The following is a 21,076-nucleotide window of genomic DNA, read 5'->3' as shown; positions in this document are numbered from 1 at the left end:
CCACACGGTGCCTGCCAGCCAGACAGCCACCCACAACAGGGTGCCAGCCAGCCACCCACCACACGGTGCCTGCCAGCCAGACAGCCACCCACCCACAACAGGGTGCCAGCCACCACAGGGTGCCAGCCAGCCATTTTGTGTAAGCCTAAATTAGTGTCTGACTCTGATTGACTCTTTCTTGTTTCAATGGAGATAGATGGAGATATAAAAATTAAAGTGTAGTCTGGGAGTATTTCTGTTCTCCATCGCCAGGAAAATCAGTAGCACTGTGCAAAACATGCAAAAACAATGTGAGCATGGGATCAATGACTGCAAAAAACAAAAATATGTCTAATCTTTTGGCCCATCTAAGAGTTCATCATCTGGAATTGTATCATGCAGGACAAAAAAAAACAAAATGAATCACAGGGTGAATCATCCATATCCCAGGCAACAATAACAGATATGTTTCAGAAAAAAAACAGGTGGCAAAAATCTGATGGAAGATCACAACTGCCGGACAGAGTAATCACTGAAATGATGGTCACTGATAACCAGCCATTTACAATAGTGTCTGACTCTGGATTTATGTGGTTGATGTCCATAGTTGAGCCAAGATACACACTGAAGAGTGACAAGTTTTATCGAACTGAAATGCTGAAAAAGATTCACCAAAAGGTCGTTGACAAAGTTAAGACTATACTACAACCAGGGAATGCTGGCAACTCACTCTCATTCACGACGGACTGCTGGTCAGGACAAACAGAATCACTAATGAGTCTTACTTGACACTACATTGACAGCGGATGGACAAGAAGGCATTTGATGTTGAATACAAAAGTGATCCAAGGATCCAACACTGGGTGTACATTAAAGAAATGTTTCTAGGCATGCTAGAAGAATGGGGAATCAGCAAAGACCGAGTGATGCTTGTGCTGCGAGACAGTGGAGCGAACATGGTTAAAGGTATGAGACTTGCTGAAGTGTCAGACCTCGGTTGCATGGCACACACCCTCCAAAAATGATGGTCTGGTAAATGATGGTCTGTCCCACCAGAGAGCTTTGCTGGACATTTTTACCATGCTGAAGAAGTGCGCAGGCTATTTCCACCATTCTTTTCTTGCAAAGCAGCGACTGGGGTGCATTCAGGAAGACCTTGGCCTACCCAAAAACAGCCTGATACAGGCTGTTCCAACACAATGGAACTCAAAGCTACACATGTTACAGAGGATGCTGGAGCAGAGGCGAGCTCTCACTATATATCTGGTGAATATGGACTTCGAGGACATTCTTGCCCTACTGCAGATCAGTGGGACATAGTAGCCAACATTATAGAGACGCTCGTACCCATTGAGGAAGTGACACTGGAGGTGAGTCATTACGACTCATCTGTTTCCTCTGTGATCCCATGTGTGAGAGTCCTGAAGATGCTTCTTCAACAGAATGAAGGACCCAACACACCACACGTGGCATCATGCACTGTTCAGCATTTTATTGGGGCCTCATGCAGAGGATTCATCAAAATTAGCAATAATGAGCCTGGATGATGGACTACTGCTGCAGTAGAACGCCACTCACTGCTGCAATAATTTAAATCACTACTGCGGTAGTGCAGTAGTGATTTAAAATTATTCCAATGAGTGAGTGCCCTCACTGTGTAGCTGTTGCCTTGCTTTTCTTCTAGCAGTATTGCACTGACTGCAGTAGTTGCAGTGAGTGCCATACTGCAGTGCAGACAGTCCTCCACTGACTCCAGTCCAATCCACTGTGACATCTGTAGCTGTTGCCTACTTGCCTTGCTTTTCTTCTAGCAGTATTGCACTGACTGCACTGCAGTAGTTGCAGTGAGTGCCATACTGCACACTAGAGGTAGTCCTCCACTGACTCAGAGTCCAGTCCAGTCCAATCCACTGTGACATGTGTAGCTGTTGCCTTGCTCTTTTTATAGCTGTTGTGCAGTGTATATCTATTCAGTATATACAGTATCTATTCTGTCTGTTATTCTCAGAGTGGAATAGATATTTTGTTCCCTAGCCATTTAGGTGGGTATTTATATTTACCACTGCATATAGATATTCAAGAATAAATTGTCTTTTTTTTAAAACTTTACATATTAACTAAATTATACATCAAATTTTTTTTATGTTTTTATCTGATCAGTCGATAATTCTAAACAATAATCGGGCCAACTAATCGATTATGAAAAAAATCATTAGTTACAGCCCCAAACTACAGCTGGGTTGCTGTCACCTCCCAGCGTCACTCATAGATACATATGTAATGTTGGGAAACAGATGAAATAAACAAACACATGAGACAAAACAGCCTGCAGGTATAGCGAATAGAATATGAAATGAGACAAATCAAATAAATAGAGTCTCATGGTGTAATCCATATTGACAATCTCATGCAGTATTTAAATGCAAAGTTCACCTTTTGTAAAAAAATAATAAATGGACAACTTTTTGCAGGTAAAAAAAATCGGCATTTATTTATTTTTTTTACCGTGTAGCATGTAAAGCATTGCACCATCGCGGGTGCAATGCCAGGATACTGCAGATTCTCAGTCAGCTGTCTGCCCGTACCTCCCATACGGAAGTTCAGGAAGAATCAATGAACCATGAGGGCACTCATCAGCGCCCTCAAAGTTCATTGAGAACTACAAGCCGTCTGCCACAATTGAAGACTGTACTTGTAGTTAATTGATTCACTGGATACTGTAAATGAATGACGTGGTCATGTTGGCAGAGCCCTGCACGGCTGTGCTGTTTTTGAATTGTGACAGCGGGTGCGGGGAGAAGATTCCCCCACTCGCTGTCACAATGACAGATTGGGGGGTGCGGACAGGTGCTCTTCGTTAACATGTTACATGTTACACCTTAAATGTGGGTGTAACATGTTACCAAAGGTGAACTTATCCTTTAAAACATTGCATATATGTTTGTAAAGATGCTATATAGCCTGCTGCTGATTAAATGTACACAGCAGTTCATTGAGAAGTGCAAAATGTATGTAAATGTCATACATGTATTCATGGGACTCAGCTACATATCTCAGAGCCCATCTAATCCAGGGACCCATATAAAACAAACTATATAGTACAAGTAATAAAGATCTATGTAATGATCAACCTTAAAAGCCTGAAAAAAAAAAAACTATTTATTTAAAGTTCTCTAAAAATAATCACATTTCTATAAAATTAAAATAAAGAAAATAAAAGAAAAAAATGAAAGAAAAAATGGAAAATAAATAATAAGAAAGGAGACACTAAAAATTCTCTTGATGCAATCTTTCCAATAAGAAAAGCGGTACCATAAAGCCAATTTGACCAACTCCCTGGGCAAATTAAAGTTCAAGTCCCCTTGACATCCATAATCTGTTTTGCCATTGATTTGCTGGATTTCTTTATCCCCACAAAACAGAGTTCTTATGGAGGGCAGATTGCTCTTTTCTCTCCTCCCTTCCTTCCCCCATACTATTTCTTTCCTTATATGTTGATGCTAGGCCTATCACTATGGCTAAGCTTTCAGTCGCATTTTTATTCTGCAAATAGGGTTACTTTGTTTTGTAGTCTCCTTCTGTTGAGAATCATGCAACCTACATATTAGTTTTCTCTCCATGTTTTATGCTTAAAACGTATCACTATGATTATACAGGAATATTTTACTTATACTATTCATTGTAATGCTTGTTTTACTTATTTTGCATTTAATGGTATTCCTCTACCTATTTTACTATATTATTATATGCTATTCATATGGCATTGTTCATTGATAATGTTGAACAAATCCCATTCAACTTTATTGTGCTGTCTTTATTTTAAACTCTGAATAAACATATTTAAAAACAAAATAACTAACTATCAAGGAAAAAACAAATATGTACAGTATAGATAAACATGTGTATATAAAGAGGGTGAGACAAAAAAGTTGAGGTATATATAGTACTCCAAGATATATGTAATTAGAAATGTGGTTAGGAAATAATTACTAAAAAATGTTGTAAGAAATGAAAACCTTCAAAAGCTATAAAGATGGGACAGATGTATCCAGAGGGGGAGATGGGCACAGATCAGGCTGCATTAAAGAAGAATGGCGAGGCTGCATTGATGGGCACTGATTGGGCTGCATTGATGGGCACTGGTGAGGCTGCATTGATGGGCACTGGTAAGGCTGCATTAATGGGCACTGATCAGGCTGTATTGAGATGGGCACTGATGAGGCTGCAATGATGAACACTGATCAGGCTGCATTCATGAGCACTGATTAGGCTGCACTGATGGGCACTGGTGAGCCTGCATTGATGGGCACTGATCAGGTTATGGTGATGGGCACTGATCCGGCTGCAGTGAAGGACACTGGTTAGGCTGCATTGATGGGCACTGATTAGGCTGCATTGATGGGCACTGGTGAGGCTGCATTGATGGGCATTTATGGGCACTGATGAGGCAGGGCTGATAAGTACTGGTGAGGCTGCATTGATGTATCAAATGGAAATTACACCAACACAGGGTGGTACTGTAGGGGGCATAATTGACGGTATTGGAGAAACATGGACTTTTTAGGCACCAATTATAAAATCAATAAGGGTTTTTCACAACAAAATTTACATCATAATATAAAACCATATAAAAATCAGACTATTGTAATTGAATGTCTGACCAAACCAAGTAATGTCGCTAGATTAGGGCCAGCTTGTGAGCCAGAACCCTATGGTGATTACTAGCACAATTGGAATTGGTCAGCATCAATGATTGAAGCTCGACATGTTTTGTGATACTTTGCTTCTTCAGGAGCTTATTTAAAGTGGTTGTTAACCCACTTATACCACTTTATAGAATCATCTGTGTACCCTGATTACAAGTGCTCCTGTCTCTGTGTTTTTAAAAAAAAAAAGCCCCTTTACGGTATTTCAGAGCGGCACCTGGCGAATACTTGATGGGCTTGCTCTCTCTACTCCCCGTCTGACAGATGCAGGGGGCGGGGCTGAGATTCCCTTGCTGATGTCAGGCGGGGCGAGAGGTCGAGAGGAGAGAGAGAGACGGCTGGTCACATGATCACTGGGAGCTGCTCTGAAATACAGTAAAGACAGCATTTTTTTTTAATAAAACACAGAGACAGGAGCACCTGTAATTAGGGTACACAGAGGATTATAGAGGATAATAAAAGTTTTAAAAGCAGCAGGAGGGGAGGGGGGGGGGGCTCTGACACAGCAGCAGACAGGCAGGGAGGGGATTGGGAAAGGTGCAGAGAGGAGGACAGAGCTGCGGATGACGGAGGCACATAAACTGACCACGGTGTCAGGGATCAGCAGCCATGATAAACTGTGGTCAGTTTACAGAGGGTTGAAATTGGCAGGATCAGAAAAATTTTTTAGGTTATACGGTGGGCCAAATTACACAGCACAAGCCCTGTGCTGTATAACATGCTTTAAGGAAATAGGATCTTTTTATTTTATTTTTTTTTGGGTAACAAACTCTTTAAAAATTCCTTAACAACTATATTGGTAGTAATGATGATGTGCATGGACAACCCTTCCTCATGGTGGCCACAACGTATGAGGTATAGCTCAAACAGGTAATCTTACCTAACAGGCATATTAAGCCATCTCAAATTATGCAATCATATCAGGGGTAGCCAAAATTAGAAATTTAATAAGATTATATGACTGTAAACAAGCAAGATAGACCAATATTCAGCTAGAGCAGATACAAGTAGTTGGTAAAACACATGTATGACACAACAGTCCCATGAGGCTTTCCCAGATTGTAAGGATCAATGTCACAGAGAAACTTTGCATTCCAGCCCATTACAAGATGATCGTTGGTGGTGTCTGACATCTCATATATTATGTTGTAAATTTTATTATGAATAAACTTTATTGATTTTATAATCTGTGCCTAAAAAATCCATGTTTCTCTAATAACTACATAGGCTGCATTGATTGGCATTCATGGGTACTGATGAGAATGCGCTGATGGGCACTAAGGAAGACTGCATTGATGGGCACTGGTGAGGCTGCATTGATGGGCACTGATCAGGCTGCATTGATGGGCACTGGTGAGGCTGCATTGATGGGCACTGATCAGGCTTCATTGATTGGCACTGATCAGGTTGCATTGATGGGCACTGATCAGGCTGCATTTATGGTCACTGGTGAGGCTGCATTGATGGGCACTTATCAGGCTGCATTGATGTGCACTGATCAGGCTGCATTGATGGGCACTGATGAGGCTGCGCTGGTTGGGACTAGTGAGGCTGCATTGATGAGCACTAATGAGGTTGCATTGATGGGCACTGATGAGGCTGCATTGATGGGCACTGAGGAGGCTGCGCTAATAGGCACTGATGAGGTGGCAGTGATGGAACAGCACTAATAGGCTGCACTTATGATGTTGCACTGATGGGCACTGATAGGCTGCACTGATGGGCACTGATAGGCTGCATTGATGGGCACTGATAAAGTTGTTGTTAATATTTATTTTTGCAACTTAATTATGCATAAAACATTTAACAGCGTCATTTCATGAGATCATATATGAGGGTGTATTTAGGGGGAGAATTAGAGGCGGAGCAGGATAAGGGTTCCGTGGGGCAACTGGTGGCGAGTAACCCTTACGGCCTGGCTAGTAGGACTTGAAATTTTGAGCCCTGCACTAGACTCCAGGGGATATATGTGTCCAACTTAAAAATCCAAAATACTTCCCTTTTGCTGAGAAGTGAGAGGCAATCTCTTCTTTTCTTGGGACGATTGGCTCTTTCTGTGAGAACGTATGAAATGTTTATCCATATTGGTGTTTTTACGTGGGTGTTAATGTTTGACAAATGATCCCATACTTGAACACATAAGCACCTCATAATCCTGCCCACATGCTGTAGGTTACAAGATGTGCAGGCAATGACCTAAATGACAAACCTGGTCTGGCAATTAATCAGTTGTCTGACAGAAAAAAGAACTGCCATGTGTGCTGGAAATGATAATATGAGGATTTCCTATATATGCACAGCTAGAGCATCTAGTGGCTGCACATCTGTATGCACCTGTGGTACTTAGCCATGTTGGATTGCATTTGTTTAAGGTGAAGAAGCTCAGTGAGAGTATGTTGCCTATAGTGAGTAGTGATGTCGCGAACATAAAATTCACCGTTCAGCGAATGTTCGCGAACCGGCGAACATTGCGAACCGCCATAGACTTTAATAGGCCGGGCGAATTTTAAAACCCACAGGGACTCTTTCTGGCCACAATAGTAATGGAAAAGTTGTTTCAAGGGGACAAACACCTGGACTGTGGCATGCAGGAGGGGGATCCATGGCAAAACTCCCATGGAAAATTACGTAGTTGACGCAGAGTCGGGTTTTATTCCATAAAGGGCATAAATCACCTAACATTCCTAAATTGTTTGGAATAACGTGCTTTAAAACATCCAGTGTGTGTATACGATCAGGTATGATGTTGTATCGATCAGGTAGTGTAAGGGTTACGCCCGCTTCACAGTGACAGACCAATCTCCCCGTTTAACGCACCGCAAACAACCGCAAACAGACCAGAACCGACCAAAATGGGACAGGAACTGGGCTTTAAGGGTTAGGGTTAGGTTTAGTGTTAGGGGCTAGGGTTAGGGTTACGGTGAGATACTTAGGGTTAGAGTTAGTAACCCTAACCCTAGCCCTAACCCTAACCCTAGCCCTAACCCTAATTCAAATTTTTTTTCTGGTTCTGGACATGCTACAGAGCTGAAACTTCACAGGTACACTTGTTAGACCCCCAGACACTGAATCACACAAAAAAAGTTCTTAAAATTTTAATTTTTTGATAGAGAGCCAATTATTGGAAAAATTTTAAAAAAATACACTTTTTAGACCCCCCCCCCCAGACAATAAATCCAAAGAATTTTTTTTTCCTGTGAAGTTTCAGCTCTGTAGCATGTCCAGAACCAGAAAAAAAGATAATTTTTCATTAGAGCAGGGATGGTGGAAACCCCTTTTACACCTATATGATCTTTTTTCTGGTTCTGGACATGCTACAGAGCTGAAACTTCACAGGTACACTTTTTAGACCCCCAGACAATAAATCCAAAGAATTTTTTTTTTTTAAGTTTTTTTTTTTTTTAATTGTTCCAATAATTGTCTCTCTATCAAAAATGACAATTTTTAAGAACTTTTTTTGTGTGATTTAGTGTCTAGGGGGTCTAAAAAGTGTACCTGTGAAGTTTCAGCTCTGTAGCATGTCCAGAACCAGAAAAAAAGATAATTTTTCAGTAGAGCAGGGATGGTGGGAACCCCTTTTACACCTATATGATCATTATTTTCTGGTTCTGGACATGCTACAGAGCTGAAACTTCACAGGTACGCTTTTTAGCCCCCCCCCAGACACTAATCCAAAAAAAGTCATGCCTGCCACCGTATATATCAGTGGTGGGTGGGCAGTGGCACTGCAGTGGGCACAGTACACTCTGTGGACCTGACAGTCACTGGCACCCAGGCAACTGCAATTATAAAAAAATATATATTTTTTTAATTTGCAAGCTGCTGTGCCACCGTATATATATCAGTGGTGGGTGGGCACGCAGTGGCACTGCAGTGGGCACAGTACACTCTGTGGACCTGACACAGCACTCACTGCAATTATGACAGAGGAAAAGAAAAAATATTTTTTTAAATGCAAGGTACTGTGCCTGCGCCACCCGAAATGAGTGTGGTGTGCACACAGTACAGTCTGTGGCCTCTCACACACAGCGGGCAGGTAACTGCAGTGCACAATAGATATATATATATATATAAAAAATACTCAAATACCAGCCCTCAAAAGGGCTTTTGGGGACAATAGATATATATCACAGAACAAAAAAAATTACACAAATACCAGCCCTCAAAAGGGCTTTTGGGGACAATATATATATATATATATATATATATATATATATCCAAAAAAAACCTCAAATACCAGCCCTAGGAAGGGCTTTTTGGGGTGCTGTCCTTACAGCAGGAGTGTACCAAGAACACTGGCTAACAAGACCGGGAACACTGACTAACTGTCCCTAGCTATAACAGCAGCAGCACCAGCACTTTCCCTGCTCTCAGTAACACAGAAATGATCTAAGATGGATGCTGCCCTTGCTTATTTATAGGAGGTGGGAGGGTGTGGGAGGGAGGTATGCTGATTGGCCTGGAATGTGTCTGCTGACTGTGAGATTCAGGGTCAAAGTTTGCCTCAATGATGATGTATAGGAGGCGGACCGAACATCACATATGTTCGCCCGCAGCGGCGAACGCGAACATGCAAAGTTCGCCGGGAACCGTTCGCCGGCGAACCGTTCGGTACATCCCTAATAGTGAGTGCATTTTTGACAACAAATCTGGTCCCCTGGGCTAATATAATGTTGTAGACTGGATCACCATATAAAATAAGAAGCTATCTAGTAATTAAGCGTTTAATATAATTAAACTGTGAACTATAACGAGTGGAAAAAAAACACTGGTTAATTAAAACTTTCCAATCTGAAGGGATTGTTTGATATGTGTTAGTTAGTGATCTCACTTCCAATCAAGCTATTTCTAGCTTTATTCTGTGCCCTGTTAACTGTTGAGCTGTCCTATAACCACGATCACAAAACCTTAGTTCTCTCAAATCAGCATCTTTTTATCAAAATCTGCAAGAGTGGAGCAGTTCTGTCTGACCCTTAGGAACTGACCCTTTGGGATTGCTTTTAAGACATGTGCTGGATGGCAACTGGTTGCATGTAACAGAGAGTTTCTTGAGCTAGGTTTTCTGTAAGATCGTACTCCCAAAGTTGTAGCCTACCAAAGTTAAAGCTAGACAGTTAATTTCCATAGGGTGCTCATCTCTTATAATTTAAATATTGCCATCAGTGTTGTTAGGGTTTTCCAAAATGTCACTCAGGAAAAAAAAGACATGATTTGATCTCTTTATGTAGGTAGGCTACCGCAGCTATTGTTTCAATGGAAAGTGTTGTATTGTTGTCTTGTAAACTGTAGGATGGTGTGCGGCTATAAGCTGGCAGGCATGTACAGGATTGTATAATAACATCTGTACTGTCCTAAACTTTTTTGTATGCAGGGTCCATATTCCAGAGCTATAGAAGATTTTTTGACTGCAGCTGTAACTTATTTTTGACTGCCTGCCCAAATCTAAGCATTGCAAGTATGATCTCTATAACTGATCCAGTTATGGGGAGATAGCTTTAACTTACAGTCTTAGCAGAGTTGGCAAACAGTGGGGTAAATTTACTAAAGGCAAATAGACTGTACACTTTGGAAGTGCAGTCACACTCTGCAAGTGCATTTGCACTTATTTTCCTCAGAACCTCAAATACCCAATTAGGTGCTTACACATAATTGGAGAATTGAAATCAGCAGAGCTTTATGACATTCTTTAGGTTCTAAGGAAAATTAGTGTTACTGCATTTGCAGAGTGTATTGTTTTCTTTTAGTAAATCCACCCCAGAGACTTGATCCAAATGACATCTTGCTGATCGTAGAAAGCTTTATTCCAGACGTATGCAGATCAGAACAAACTCATAATATGTCTAGCTCCAGCAATACATGTGATCAAAATTGAAACTAGAGGCACACTGAAAACGGGGGGACTAACTGTACAGAGCACGAAGTGAGAAAGAGACCAAACAACAATGCATGTGAAACATGATAGGAAAGAATGCAAAGGAAGCAACCATTATGAATGGCAGTTTTATTTTCCTGCAAGGGAGTCATGTGACTACACAGAAGCAGCACCATTTTTTTCAGTAACAGTGGATTATGGGATAGGAGGTTAGCATAGGAGACATCATAGTCCACTACTACTTGAGTCATTTCATGTACCTGTATGAGAAGCCCAAAACGATACGAGTGGTCTGCAGGTTGGAGAAACAAAAGACTGGAATTTAGGAAAGCTAGGCAAGCAAGAGTACAGTTGGTTGTACAACAAGAATTCGATATCAGCCAAGCAGGAAGGCATCAAATAATAGACAAAAAGCCGGTCAGTAACAAGGTCAAGCACAAGTTCAGGATCAGGGACTTCAGGAGTACAAACCATTCAGCAATGAGCCTGGTGTATACATAATGAAGCGTACCTGTGTGCAAGGTCCTGCATCCAGTCAGGCTTCTATGCCCACAAACATGCACATGCTTATTCACATGTGCATTAACCTGACGCAGGCACAATGTTCCTGGCAGGCCGGATGGAACTTAGAATGCAAGATTTGCATTTGTAAGGTGGCCACCTATAAAACAAACAAACTGTAAAAAGAGTCTATTGAACCAAAGAAACAAAAAGTGCACTTTATTATACATTTTCATAATACAAAGGGGGGGGGGTTGCCAATACAATTGTAGGTTGCCATTTTAGATCTCTTTATTTTACTTAGTTGAATGTGTATAAATGAAAGATAAGTGTTTTCATTTAGGAACCTAGCCTTGGCGTCAGTTTCACTATTACTCATTGAGTGGCTGAAAAAGCTTAGGGGTGTATTTATAAAATATTTGCAGTGCTAATTGTCCTGCGAAACTGCATGTATATTCTTCTGTGCGAATTTCCGGGAAAATCAAGTGTTACCAGACTATTTTCTCTTCAGGTCAGATGTTCTTCATTCATAAACATAGCAAATCAGGAAAATAATGTATTATGGCCACTAGATGGAGTTGATGATCACGTGAGATAAATACCTATTTACTGTGATCGCCAGCTCCATCTAATGATCATAAGTCCAGCAGTATCTTCTATTTTGCTAGCATTTTGCAAAGTAAATGTACATGCAGTTTTGTAGTACAAATCTATAATAACTTCATATAAATAGTTTCTTAAGTGTGTATCTGAAAGACATCATAGGTTAGCAGTTGTCTCATATCCCTCTCCTGAAAACTGTAATAAACTATTGGAAGTCTTTAGTTGTGTCAGTGACGTAACTGAAGTAGTCTTTTATGCGCTCTGTATGGAGGCCATATGCTGTATTAGTACATGTGAAATAACATCTTTTGTGTCCTTGGAGTCCAAACCTGGGCTGAGAATGTACGCTCTGAACAAACACTGTTGTAGATTAGTGGGACGAAGGCAAATTCCAGCCCTTGAAATCTGAACTCCAGACAAACAACTAAATACACAGGTAAAATACATAGAGGGGGGCTGTTTTACTTGCCAACTGATTTGTATTTCTGTCTGTCCATAGCTGAGATTTACATAAATCTTTCACATGTCACAGACCCATCTGGCAGGGTAAGGGACCTGACCTTTCTCTGCTGCATTCTGTCTTACAGGTCTTGTCCTTCCCTCAGTCTTTGACCAGACAGCACAGAAGAAGCAGCAGATCTATGAGCTCATCTCTCTGTCACTCTGCTCTCTCTTCCAATCAGTGTGCTCCTTGCACTGCATCACAGTAGATTGGCTCTTGGCAGTTGGCTCATAACCCTTCTCCACTCTATCCAAGGTTAGGCTTTAGAATAAATGTAAACCCTAACTTGATCATATTGAGTTTGCTAAACCATTGTGTATCAATAACAATTGTCATGTTTTCACTATTTTGCATTATTTTTTACATCTCAGTGCTGCTATCTCCTGCAGACCCTTTACAGTCAGTTCATAGGACTCCAGAAGCAGCTTGATCTCGTTGCTTAGGTTGGGTCTCCAGATGGTAACAACAGAGGACTTGTTGCCTGTACAATGAGCATTGGCATCACTGCAGGTGACCACGCTGTTGAGCATTTCAGAGAAAGGAACAGTGTTGTCACAATACAATAGGACATGCCTACAGAAGGCATGAATTTTACTATCACTACAGTAAAACCTTGGATTAAGACTAACTTGGTTTGAGAGCATTTTGCAAGACAAGCACAATTTATTTTTATAAATTTTGACTTGATAAACAAGCAATGTCTTGATATACTGTACAAGTAGCGTCACGTCACAACTGAGTATAAAAGAGAAGAGAGGCGCCTCTAAGTGTAGCAATATGGTCACATTTAATGAAGGTACAACATTTAGTAACTTATATGGTTGATGATTAAAACAGGCACATCTAAGTATGCAGGCATCTGGGGTAAAGCTGTCCACATAGACTATTCTCTGCACCGTCATTGACGTCATCCCTTCCAGACTGCGCTCCACAAGCGCTTCAAGCCTCGCTTTCAGATCGCTCTACTGCAGGATAGTCTACCTGGTCATGACTGCAGACTGACGGCGGTGAGAGCCGGCGGTGAGGAGGATGGTCTATGTCGACAGCTTTACCCCAGATACCTGCATACGTAGATGTGTCTCTTGTAATCATCAACCATGTGAGTTGCTAAATGTTGAACTTCATTAAAAGTAACCATATTGCTACACTTAGAGGCGCCTCTCTTCTCTTTTATACACTGTAGCCCCTGCTGGATTTTGCTTCTAATCCCCTTGTGGAGGCTGCTATTTGTGGATGGGCATTTTATGATTACACATTGCTATAATCTTTTTATATGGACTATAAAGTGAAGGACTTATGAATAAATGGTTGTGGAACGAATCATCTGAGTTTCCATTATTTCTTATGGGGAAATTTGCTTTGATATAAGAGTGCTTTCGTTTCCAGAACGAATTATGCTTGCAATCCAAGGTATTACTGTGTGTTATTATTTTTATGAAAGATGCAGTTTAACCACTTTACGACTGCTCACAGTAATATTACTGAGGCAGAGTGGCTCGTTATCGTCTGACGACGTAGTACTACGTCGTCAGACACTCCCCCTTCTGGGCGGCGCTTGCGCGCCGCCGGAGGCTCGCTCCCGCTGTTTTCATTCACCGCTGCTCTTACCCGATCGTCGGGGATCGAGTCTGGAGAAGTCTGTTTACACACAGCGGGCGGATCTCCATAGTGACAGGGAGTGACAGATCGGACTGTTCAGCATAGCTGGACATCCGATCTGTCCATGACTCACTCAGTCACCTCCCCCCCACACGTCAGTAAGCACCAGGCATACATTAACCCCTCCCTCTCCAATAAAATTAACCCCTTCCCTGCCAGTGTCATTTTTACAGTAACGGTGCATATATATAGCACTGATTACTGCAGTAATGTCACTGGTACCCCCAAAAGTGTCAAAAATGTCAGTCAAGGGTCCGATCTGTCTGCCGCAATGTCGCAGTCCCGCAAAAAAAATCGCAGATCGCCGCCATTACGCGTTAAAAAAAAAACACCAAAAATGACAGAAATCTTTCCCTTTGTTAGTAAACGCAATAACTTTTGCGCAAACCAATCAAAATACGGTTATTGCGATTTTTTTTACCAAACATAGGTAGCAGAAAACAAATTGGCCAAAAATTTTTAAAAAAATTGGTTTTTACATCTTTTTTGGGGGGAATTTCATATAAAAAAATGTTAAAAATATTGTTATTTTTTCAAAATAAACGCTCTTTTTTTGTTTATAGCGCAAAAAGTAAAAATCGCACAGGTGATCAAATACCACCAAAAGAAAGCTCTGTTTGTGGGAAAAAAAGGACATAAATTTCGTTTGGGTACGGCGTCGCACGACCGCACAATTGTCAGTTGAAGTCGCACAGCGCCAAATCGCAAAAAGTGGCCTGGACGGAAGACAGCAAAATCCTCCGGTGGTAAAGTGGTTAAAAACAATTAAAATTTAAATTGCCTTATCTTGTTAAAGATTGAGATTTTAGTGCCTGGGTTCAAATATACTTTAATCAATATACTTTATTCAACTGTCACACAGTCCCAAAGGTTTGAACAAGGCACTATGTGTAATAACTAGGTCTCATGCACATGGACAATACAAAACATATGTCAAAGCTTTTTTGTTTACAGATCTGAATGCAGGTGTATTGTGTTCAATGGGTGTATGTACTGTGTTCAGATCTGTAACTAAAAATCTGAGGGCATGCATTTTACTCACAAGTGTAAATGTGTATAAAACCATTAATATCTTCTAGATTGTAAGCTCTAACGAGCAGGGCCCTCTAAATCCTCCTGTATTGAATTGTGTTGTAACTGTATTGTCTTCCCTAATATTGTAAAGCACTGCGCAAACTGTCGGCGCTATATAAATCCTGTATAATTATAATAATAATAATAATAATGATAATAATAATATGTGTATACATAGATGAAAAGAGTGCATTTTGGTATTGAAAGAAAAAAAAAAAAGCAGGATGATATGAGCTACACTTTTATGCCGCCCATACATTAATCAGTTTTTTCTTTCCTTCAGCCAGCGCGTTGAATGGAAAAAACTAACTTGATTCCCCCCCTATAGCCAAGTGGGAAAAATCTGACAAGGCGGTTGTACAAAAGTTGATTGGTAGATCGATTCTGTACAACCAGCCTGCCCATGTACAGATTGAATTTTGGCTGGCCCCAGCAGAACTGGATACATTTCGACCCATGTATGAGCAGCTTTGCACATTTAAAGAAAGTATATAAAGGCAAGCATTTTACTGATCATTTATGCAGAAACTTTTGTGCCAGAATAATCTTGCTTATATGATCAGTAAAATTCTTAGAGCCATATGCATGTATCCTTAGTTCACCCTAGCAGGAGATGGGCAAATACAAGCAGCATTGTATAGTAGTTTGGTCCTGTACTTCTCCCAGACAGCGCTGTTCATTATTGGGAGTTTCTTTCTGGATGGCTTTACTTTTCTGTGTACATTACTAAGCACCTTGCTGGACCTTCAAAGTGATGGTGGTGGTCATTCACTTGGGAAGGCACTATTATTTGAATACCTTGGACTCTTTTTTGTACAGGACTGTTTTGATTACCCACTATTTATATATAACAGTGTACCATTTATTTCACATTTGGTTCATGGAAGTGTTTGCTAAAATTTTCACATATTCCTCTATGCAAATTGATTTAATAATATATTTTGTGTTATTATATTGCACTTAAAGTTCATTGAGTGTTGTGAGCGCAACACTGATTCATACACAAATGAGGGTGAGTTTGTCACATTGTGCTTGCAGCTTATCATTTTGGGCTGTTGCGCAAAATTATTTATATGCATTCCAGCTCTCTGCCTCCAATCTCATTGCAGCAACCAATTTATATACAACCCACCAGTGTAAAAAATTCCCCCTAATTTAGATTATTATATACAACCCACCAGTGTAAACGATTCCCCCTAATTTTGATTGTTATATACAACCCACCAGTGTAAAAAATTCCCCCTAATTTAGATTATTATATACAACCCACCAGTGTAAACGATTCCGCCTAATTTAGATTATTATATACAACCCACCAGTGTAAACGATTCCCCCTAATTTAGATTATTATATACAACCCACCAGTGTAAACGATTCCCCCTAATTTAGATTATTATATACAACCCACCAGTGTAAACAATTCCCCCTAATTTAGATTATTATATACAACCCACCAGTGTAAACGATTCCGCCTAATTTAGATTATTATATACAACCCACCAGTGTAAACGATTTCCCCTAATTTAGATTATTATATACAACCCACCAGTGTAAACGATTCCCCCTAATTTAGATTATTATATACAACCCACCAGTGTAAACGATTTCCCCTAATTTAGATTATTATATACAACCCACAAGTGTAAACGATTCCCCCTAATTTAGATTATTATTACATAAAAATGTCTAATAAATCAGAAACGGAACTTCATAGTAAAGCATGAACAGTCACATTGTGTACTGGGCAAACAATTAGGCTCTCCTGCTGCAATTTGTGCTTGACGTCAGGAAGAAGAGGTCACATTTTACCAGGAATTTACCCTCTGCACTCACAAAAGTCAGCCAAGGCAGCGCATATTTTATGGAAGTATATTCTTGTATAGATGAATATGAATGAGTGTGTGTGCCCACCAACATCTGGGGCAAGTTAGGAGTTTTCCCTGTTTTGACATGCAAGACGGAAATTCCAGTGAATGGAATACAGAGGAAAGGGAGGGGAGAACATGAGAAAAAAATTATTTACAAGCGTTATATAGATAAAAAGATAGATAAATATACTGTATATAGAGAGAGGGAGACAGCGAAAGAGAGGGAGAGAGACACAGAGATAGGAATGATAGATGGAGAGAGAGAGAGTTAAGCCGGCCATAGATGTTTAGAATCTGCTGAAACGAGCGATATTCAAATCTATGGGCAGGCTGATTTTACCCAAGTTGATCCATTGATCGACTTGGGTACAGCCAGCATGTGAGATTTCTAGCATGCAATCAATGCCAATGGCTATAGCCATTAGCAATAATCATTGTGTTCTCATGGCAGGGACAGCTCCACCCCCCCCCCCCCCACCCCACCCTCGGGAGAATACAATAGCTCCACAGAAGGGATTCCCTCATCAACACTGATCGTGTTGATTGTTGATGGGGGAGTCAATCAATTTTCTTTCCTGAAAAAAGAAAATTGCATCATCTATGGCCTCCCTTAGGCTGCATTCACACTTGAGCGTAGCGTTTTTTACCGCGATTTTACCGCGATTTTTACCGCGATTTTACCTCGATTTTTTCAGGCGTTTTTCATTGACATCTATCAAAAACGCTGGTAATCAGCCCAAAAAGAAGCTCATGTACTTTTTTCAGCTACAGGCGTTTTGCAAAACGCTCAGATGTGAACAGGGGCCATTTAAATGAATGGGTTTTACTTGTTGGGCGTTTTGGAAGCGTTTCTTTTGAGCGTTTTTGGAGCTGAAAACGCCTAGGTGTGAATGGAGCCTTAGAGACCAAAGGCCCTCTACCTGCATCCCTCAGCATGAGCCCCTCCTAAAGTCATAAAAGTCACACTTGCAGCAGTTATATTGATCTACTGCTAGCATGTGAGAGATAACATTAGAGTTAGCAAGGTGCTTCTGCTCTACCTGAGCTGCCCATCCACCAAAATGCAGGCAAAACACAACCCAAACCAGGGATTCACTTTAAGGAGTTAGTAATAATATTACAAAAAGCTGTGTTCTGCAAGATAATAATACTTTATCATTTTTACTATCAAGAGAGGAAACTTGACACATTTGAGGATGATGCAGAAAGCCTGATCTGCCTGTTTGTCATGCAGCGGTTAATGACACAAGCTGACGTGGAATCTGAAATAGTTCTGAAACTAAGCATTCTGCACAAACTTCCTAAATGCCCTGGGGTGAGTGATATAAAAGACAACCCCCACCCCCAATCCCTTCTCCATGAAGCGTACTGACCTCCACCACACTGATCCTTTCTCTCGGAGTACCCATCTCTCTATGCTGATGAGTGTGAGCGCTGCTGGTGCTGTTGTTGTGGCTGCGCACAGAGCAGAAGGTGGGGGCCATGTCTGTACACACATGTTCCATTCATCCAGATGAAGTGGGACTCAGTCCATGCATGGTGCAAGGAGTGAAGGCCTGACACAGATTCCTCATTGTGTGCCTGTGGAAAAGCTTAGATGTTTAACACTATATGTGCGAAAATAAAATAAGTGAAAGTTATCTCATGACAGCACTGTTAAAAAGTTATTGATTAAATTGCTCACAAGGTAACGAAGGAGTTGCGTAGATGCAGTTGACTCCTTGCTGCCCTACACACCCCCCCTTTCTCACCTACAGTTCACCTTCTTCTCACCTGCAGTTTACATCTTTCTCTTCTGCAGTTGACCCCTTCTCACCTGCAGATGACCTGCTCTTCTGCAGTTAACCTCCTTTTCACCTGAAGTTGACCTCCTTTTTTCTGCAGGTGACACTTTCTCAGCTAAGGATGACATTTCTCTCACCTGCAGTTGACCTCCTGCTCACCTGCACTTAATCTCCTTCTCATTTGCAGTTGAACTCCTTCCCACTTGCAGTTTACATCTTTCTGTTCTGCAGCTTGCCACCTTCTCACCTGCAGTTGATCTCCTATGCTGCAGTTAACCTCCTTCTGACCTCATTTTTAGCCACAGTTGACCTTCTTCACTTCTACAGTTTATCTCCTTCCCACCTGCAGTTTTCTGTTTCTCCTTCTCACCTGCAGACTTGCTTTTCAGTTGAAGTTGACTTTCTTCTTACCTGCAGTTGACCTCCTGCTTGCCTGCATTTCACTTCCTTATCACCTGCAGCTGACCTCTTGCTCACCTGCACCTCACCTCCTTCCCACCTATAGTTGACAACCTTTCTCACCTGTAGATAACCTATTCTCCCCTCTGTCTATGTGTGTATGTGTGTGTGTGTGTGTGTGTTGGGGGGGGGGGGTGGTCTTTCCTCCAATCAGCTCAATATGCCTAGACTCCCCTCCCACTGCTGAACTAGTAAGAAACTTTGTATAATGATATGCACTTTCTAAAGAATGTAGAAAGCTAAAGACATCAAATATACATGTAAAACTTATGTAGGGAGATTTGTATTTTCTCCATGCAGGGCTGGCCCAAGACATTGTGCTGCCTGGGTTTGAGAATGAAATGCTGCCCCCCCCAAAAAATAAAAAATTCACGCCCTCCAAGAGGCCTCCACATTCTATAGGACTATGAAAGCAGTCAAAGGGGTGTGAGTGTGTACGGAGTGACAGCAGGAGCAGGACAGGGCAGTAGACACTGGGCAGATGAGCGCACCAGGCTTTCTACTGTCTATAGTGCCACAGTGCCCTGCAGGGCTGCGGGCATGGTACAGGAGAATGCAGTGCTGCAGGCATGGTACAGGAAAATGCAGGGCTGCGGGCATGGTACAGAAGAATGCAGGGTTGTAGGCATGGCACAGGAGAATGCAGGGCTGCGGGCATGGTGCAGGAGAATGCGGGCCTGCAGGCATGGTACAGGAGAATGCAAGGCTGCGGGTGTAACGAGACCCTTGCTAGCTCACGTCCGCTCTCCCGACACTCCTCTGCTTCTAGTGAGTCAGCTTGCAGATCGCAACGTCTGATGGTTCGGTCAACCAAGGCCCCGGGATCCAAACTACAGCTATGTGCCATTCGGAATCCATTAGAACAAACACCAGGCAGGCTGTATGTAAGTTCAAACAGGAAAACCTTTATTGGAAGTACACAACACACTTTTATACTGAATTTGGAACATCCTGCCCCCAACAACCGCTTTCCCATTGGTCAATTGCAAAGTACATGCCGTTCTCCTTCAGGTCCTCCTTAGCCATGCAAATGAGGACTTGAAAATGAGTCAGCAGGGATTGGTCCGATAGCTTGATTAGAAGGACTGTTATGTGTAATGAGACAGAAGCCCCCAGGGGACGATCAATGTACACAATAGCCAGACACAGAACAATGGTTCCATAACGAGCCCCCAATACACATTACTCTGAGTGTCAATACATCCCTTAGCAGACAACAGGTGAGTTCATTAGCACACCCGACAATAGGTGAATGGAAAGCCACCTCAGACAAAAGCAACATTGTTAGACAGTCAGTCTCCTCATTGAACTTCCTGGAATGACCATATTAGGAGTTGTACTTCCTGGTCAGAGACCTCATACTGTACAGGGAATAAAATCTTCATATTACAAGGGAGACATTATTCCTGAATATGACTGTTCCATTTGTAGTAGTCCAAACCATATTCTCAGTGTTCACCACCCTCCTGGTCACCCTGCATCCATAACAGATGCAGGGTGACTTAAACATAAGAAAGCCCCATAAGGCTGGGCATGGTGCCCCCCAACCTCTCTAAAGGAATTTGGGGTCCACAACCCCCATGCCCAAAGTGACTCCCGTCACAGCGGGCATGGTACAGGAGAATGCGGGGCTGCGGGCATGGTACAGGAGAATGCGGGGCTGCGGGCATGGTACAGAATGCGGGGCTGTGGGCATGGTACAGGAGAATGCGGGGCTGTGGGCATGGTGCATGAGAATGCAGGGCTGCGGGCATGGTGCAGGAGAATGCAGGGCTGCGGGCATGGTACAGGAGAATGCAGGGCTGCTTGTATGGTGCATGAGAATGCAGGGCTGTGGGAATGGTGCAGGAGAATGCGGGGCTGCGGGCATGGTGCAAGAGAATGTAGTGCTGCGGGCATGGTAGAGGAGAATGCGGTCTGCGGGCATGGTGCAAGAGAATGCAGGGCTGCGGGCATGGAAGAGGAGAATGCGGGTCTACGGGCATGGTGCAAGAGAATGCAGTGCTGCAGGCATGGTAGAGGAGAATGTGGGTCTGCGGGCATGGTACAAGAGAATGCGGGGCTGCGGG

The 21,076-nt window shown here is 42.0% G+C and overlaps 1 protein-coding gene across 1 annotated transcript in view; it reads right to left on the bottom strand.

Annotated features, from left to right (window-relative positions):
• NINJ2 (ninjurin 2) overlaps positions 1-18,288 on the bottom strand; it is a 65,204-nt gene extending 46,916 nt beyond the window's left edge. The window contains exon 1 of the mRNA XM_082252710.1: positions 18,138-18,288. Coding sequence (XP_082108836.1) covers positions 18,138-18,269 — 132 coding nt within the window. The 5' untranslated portion in view covers positions 18,270-18,288. The remainder of the gene's footprint in view (positions 1-18,137) is intronic.
• Between the last annotated feature and the right edge of the window lie 2,788 nt (positions 18,289-21,076).

This window comes from Pelophylax lessonae (genome assembly GCF_965119305.1).
Source record: "Pelophylax lessonae genome assembly, chromosome: 4".
NCBI classification, from domain to species: Eukaryota; Metazoa; Chordata; class Amphibia; order Anura; family Ranidae; genus Pelophylax; species Pelophylax lessonae.
This window is presented reverse-complemented; position numbering and strand designations above follow the sequence as displayed.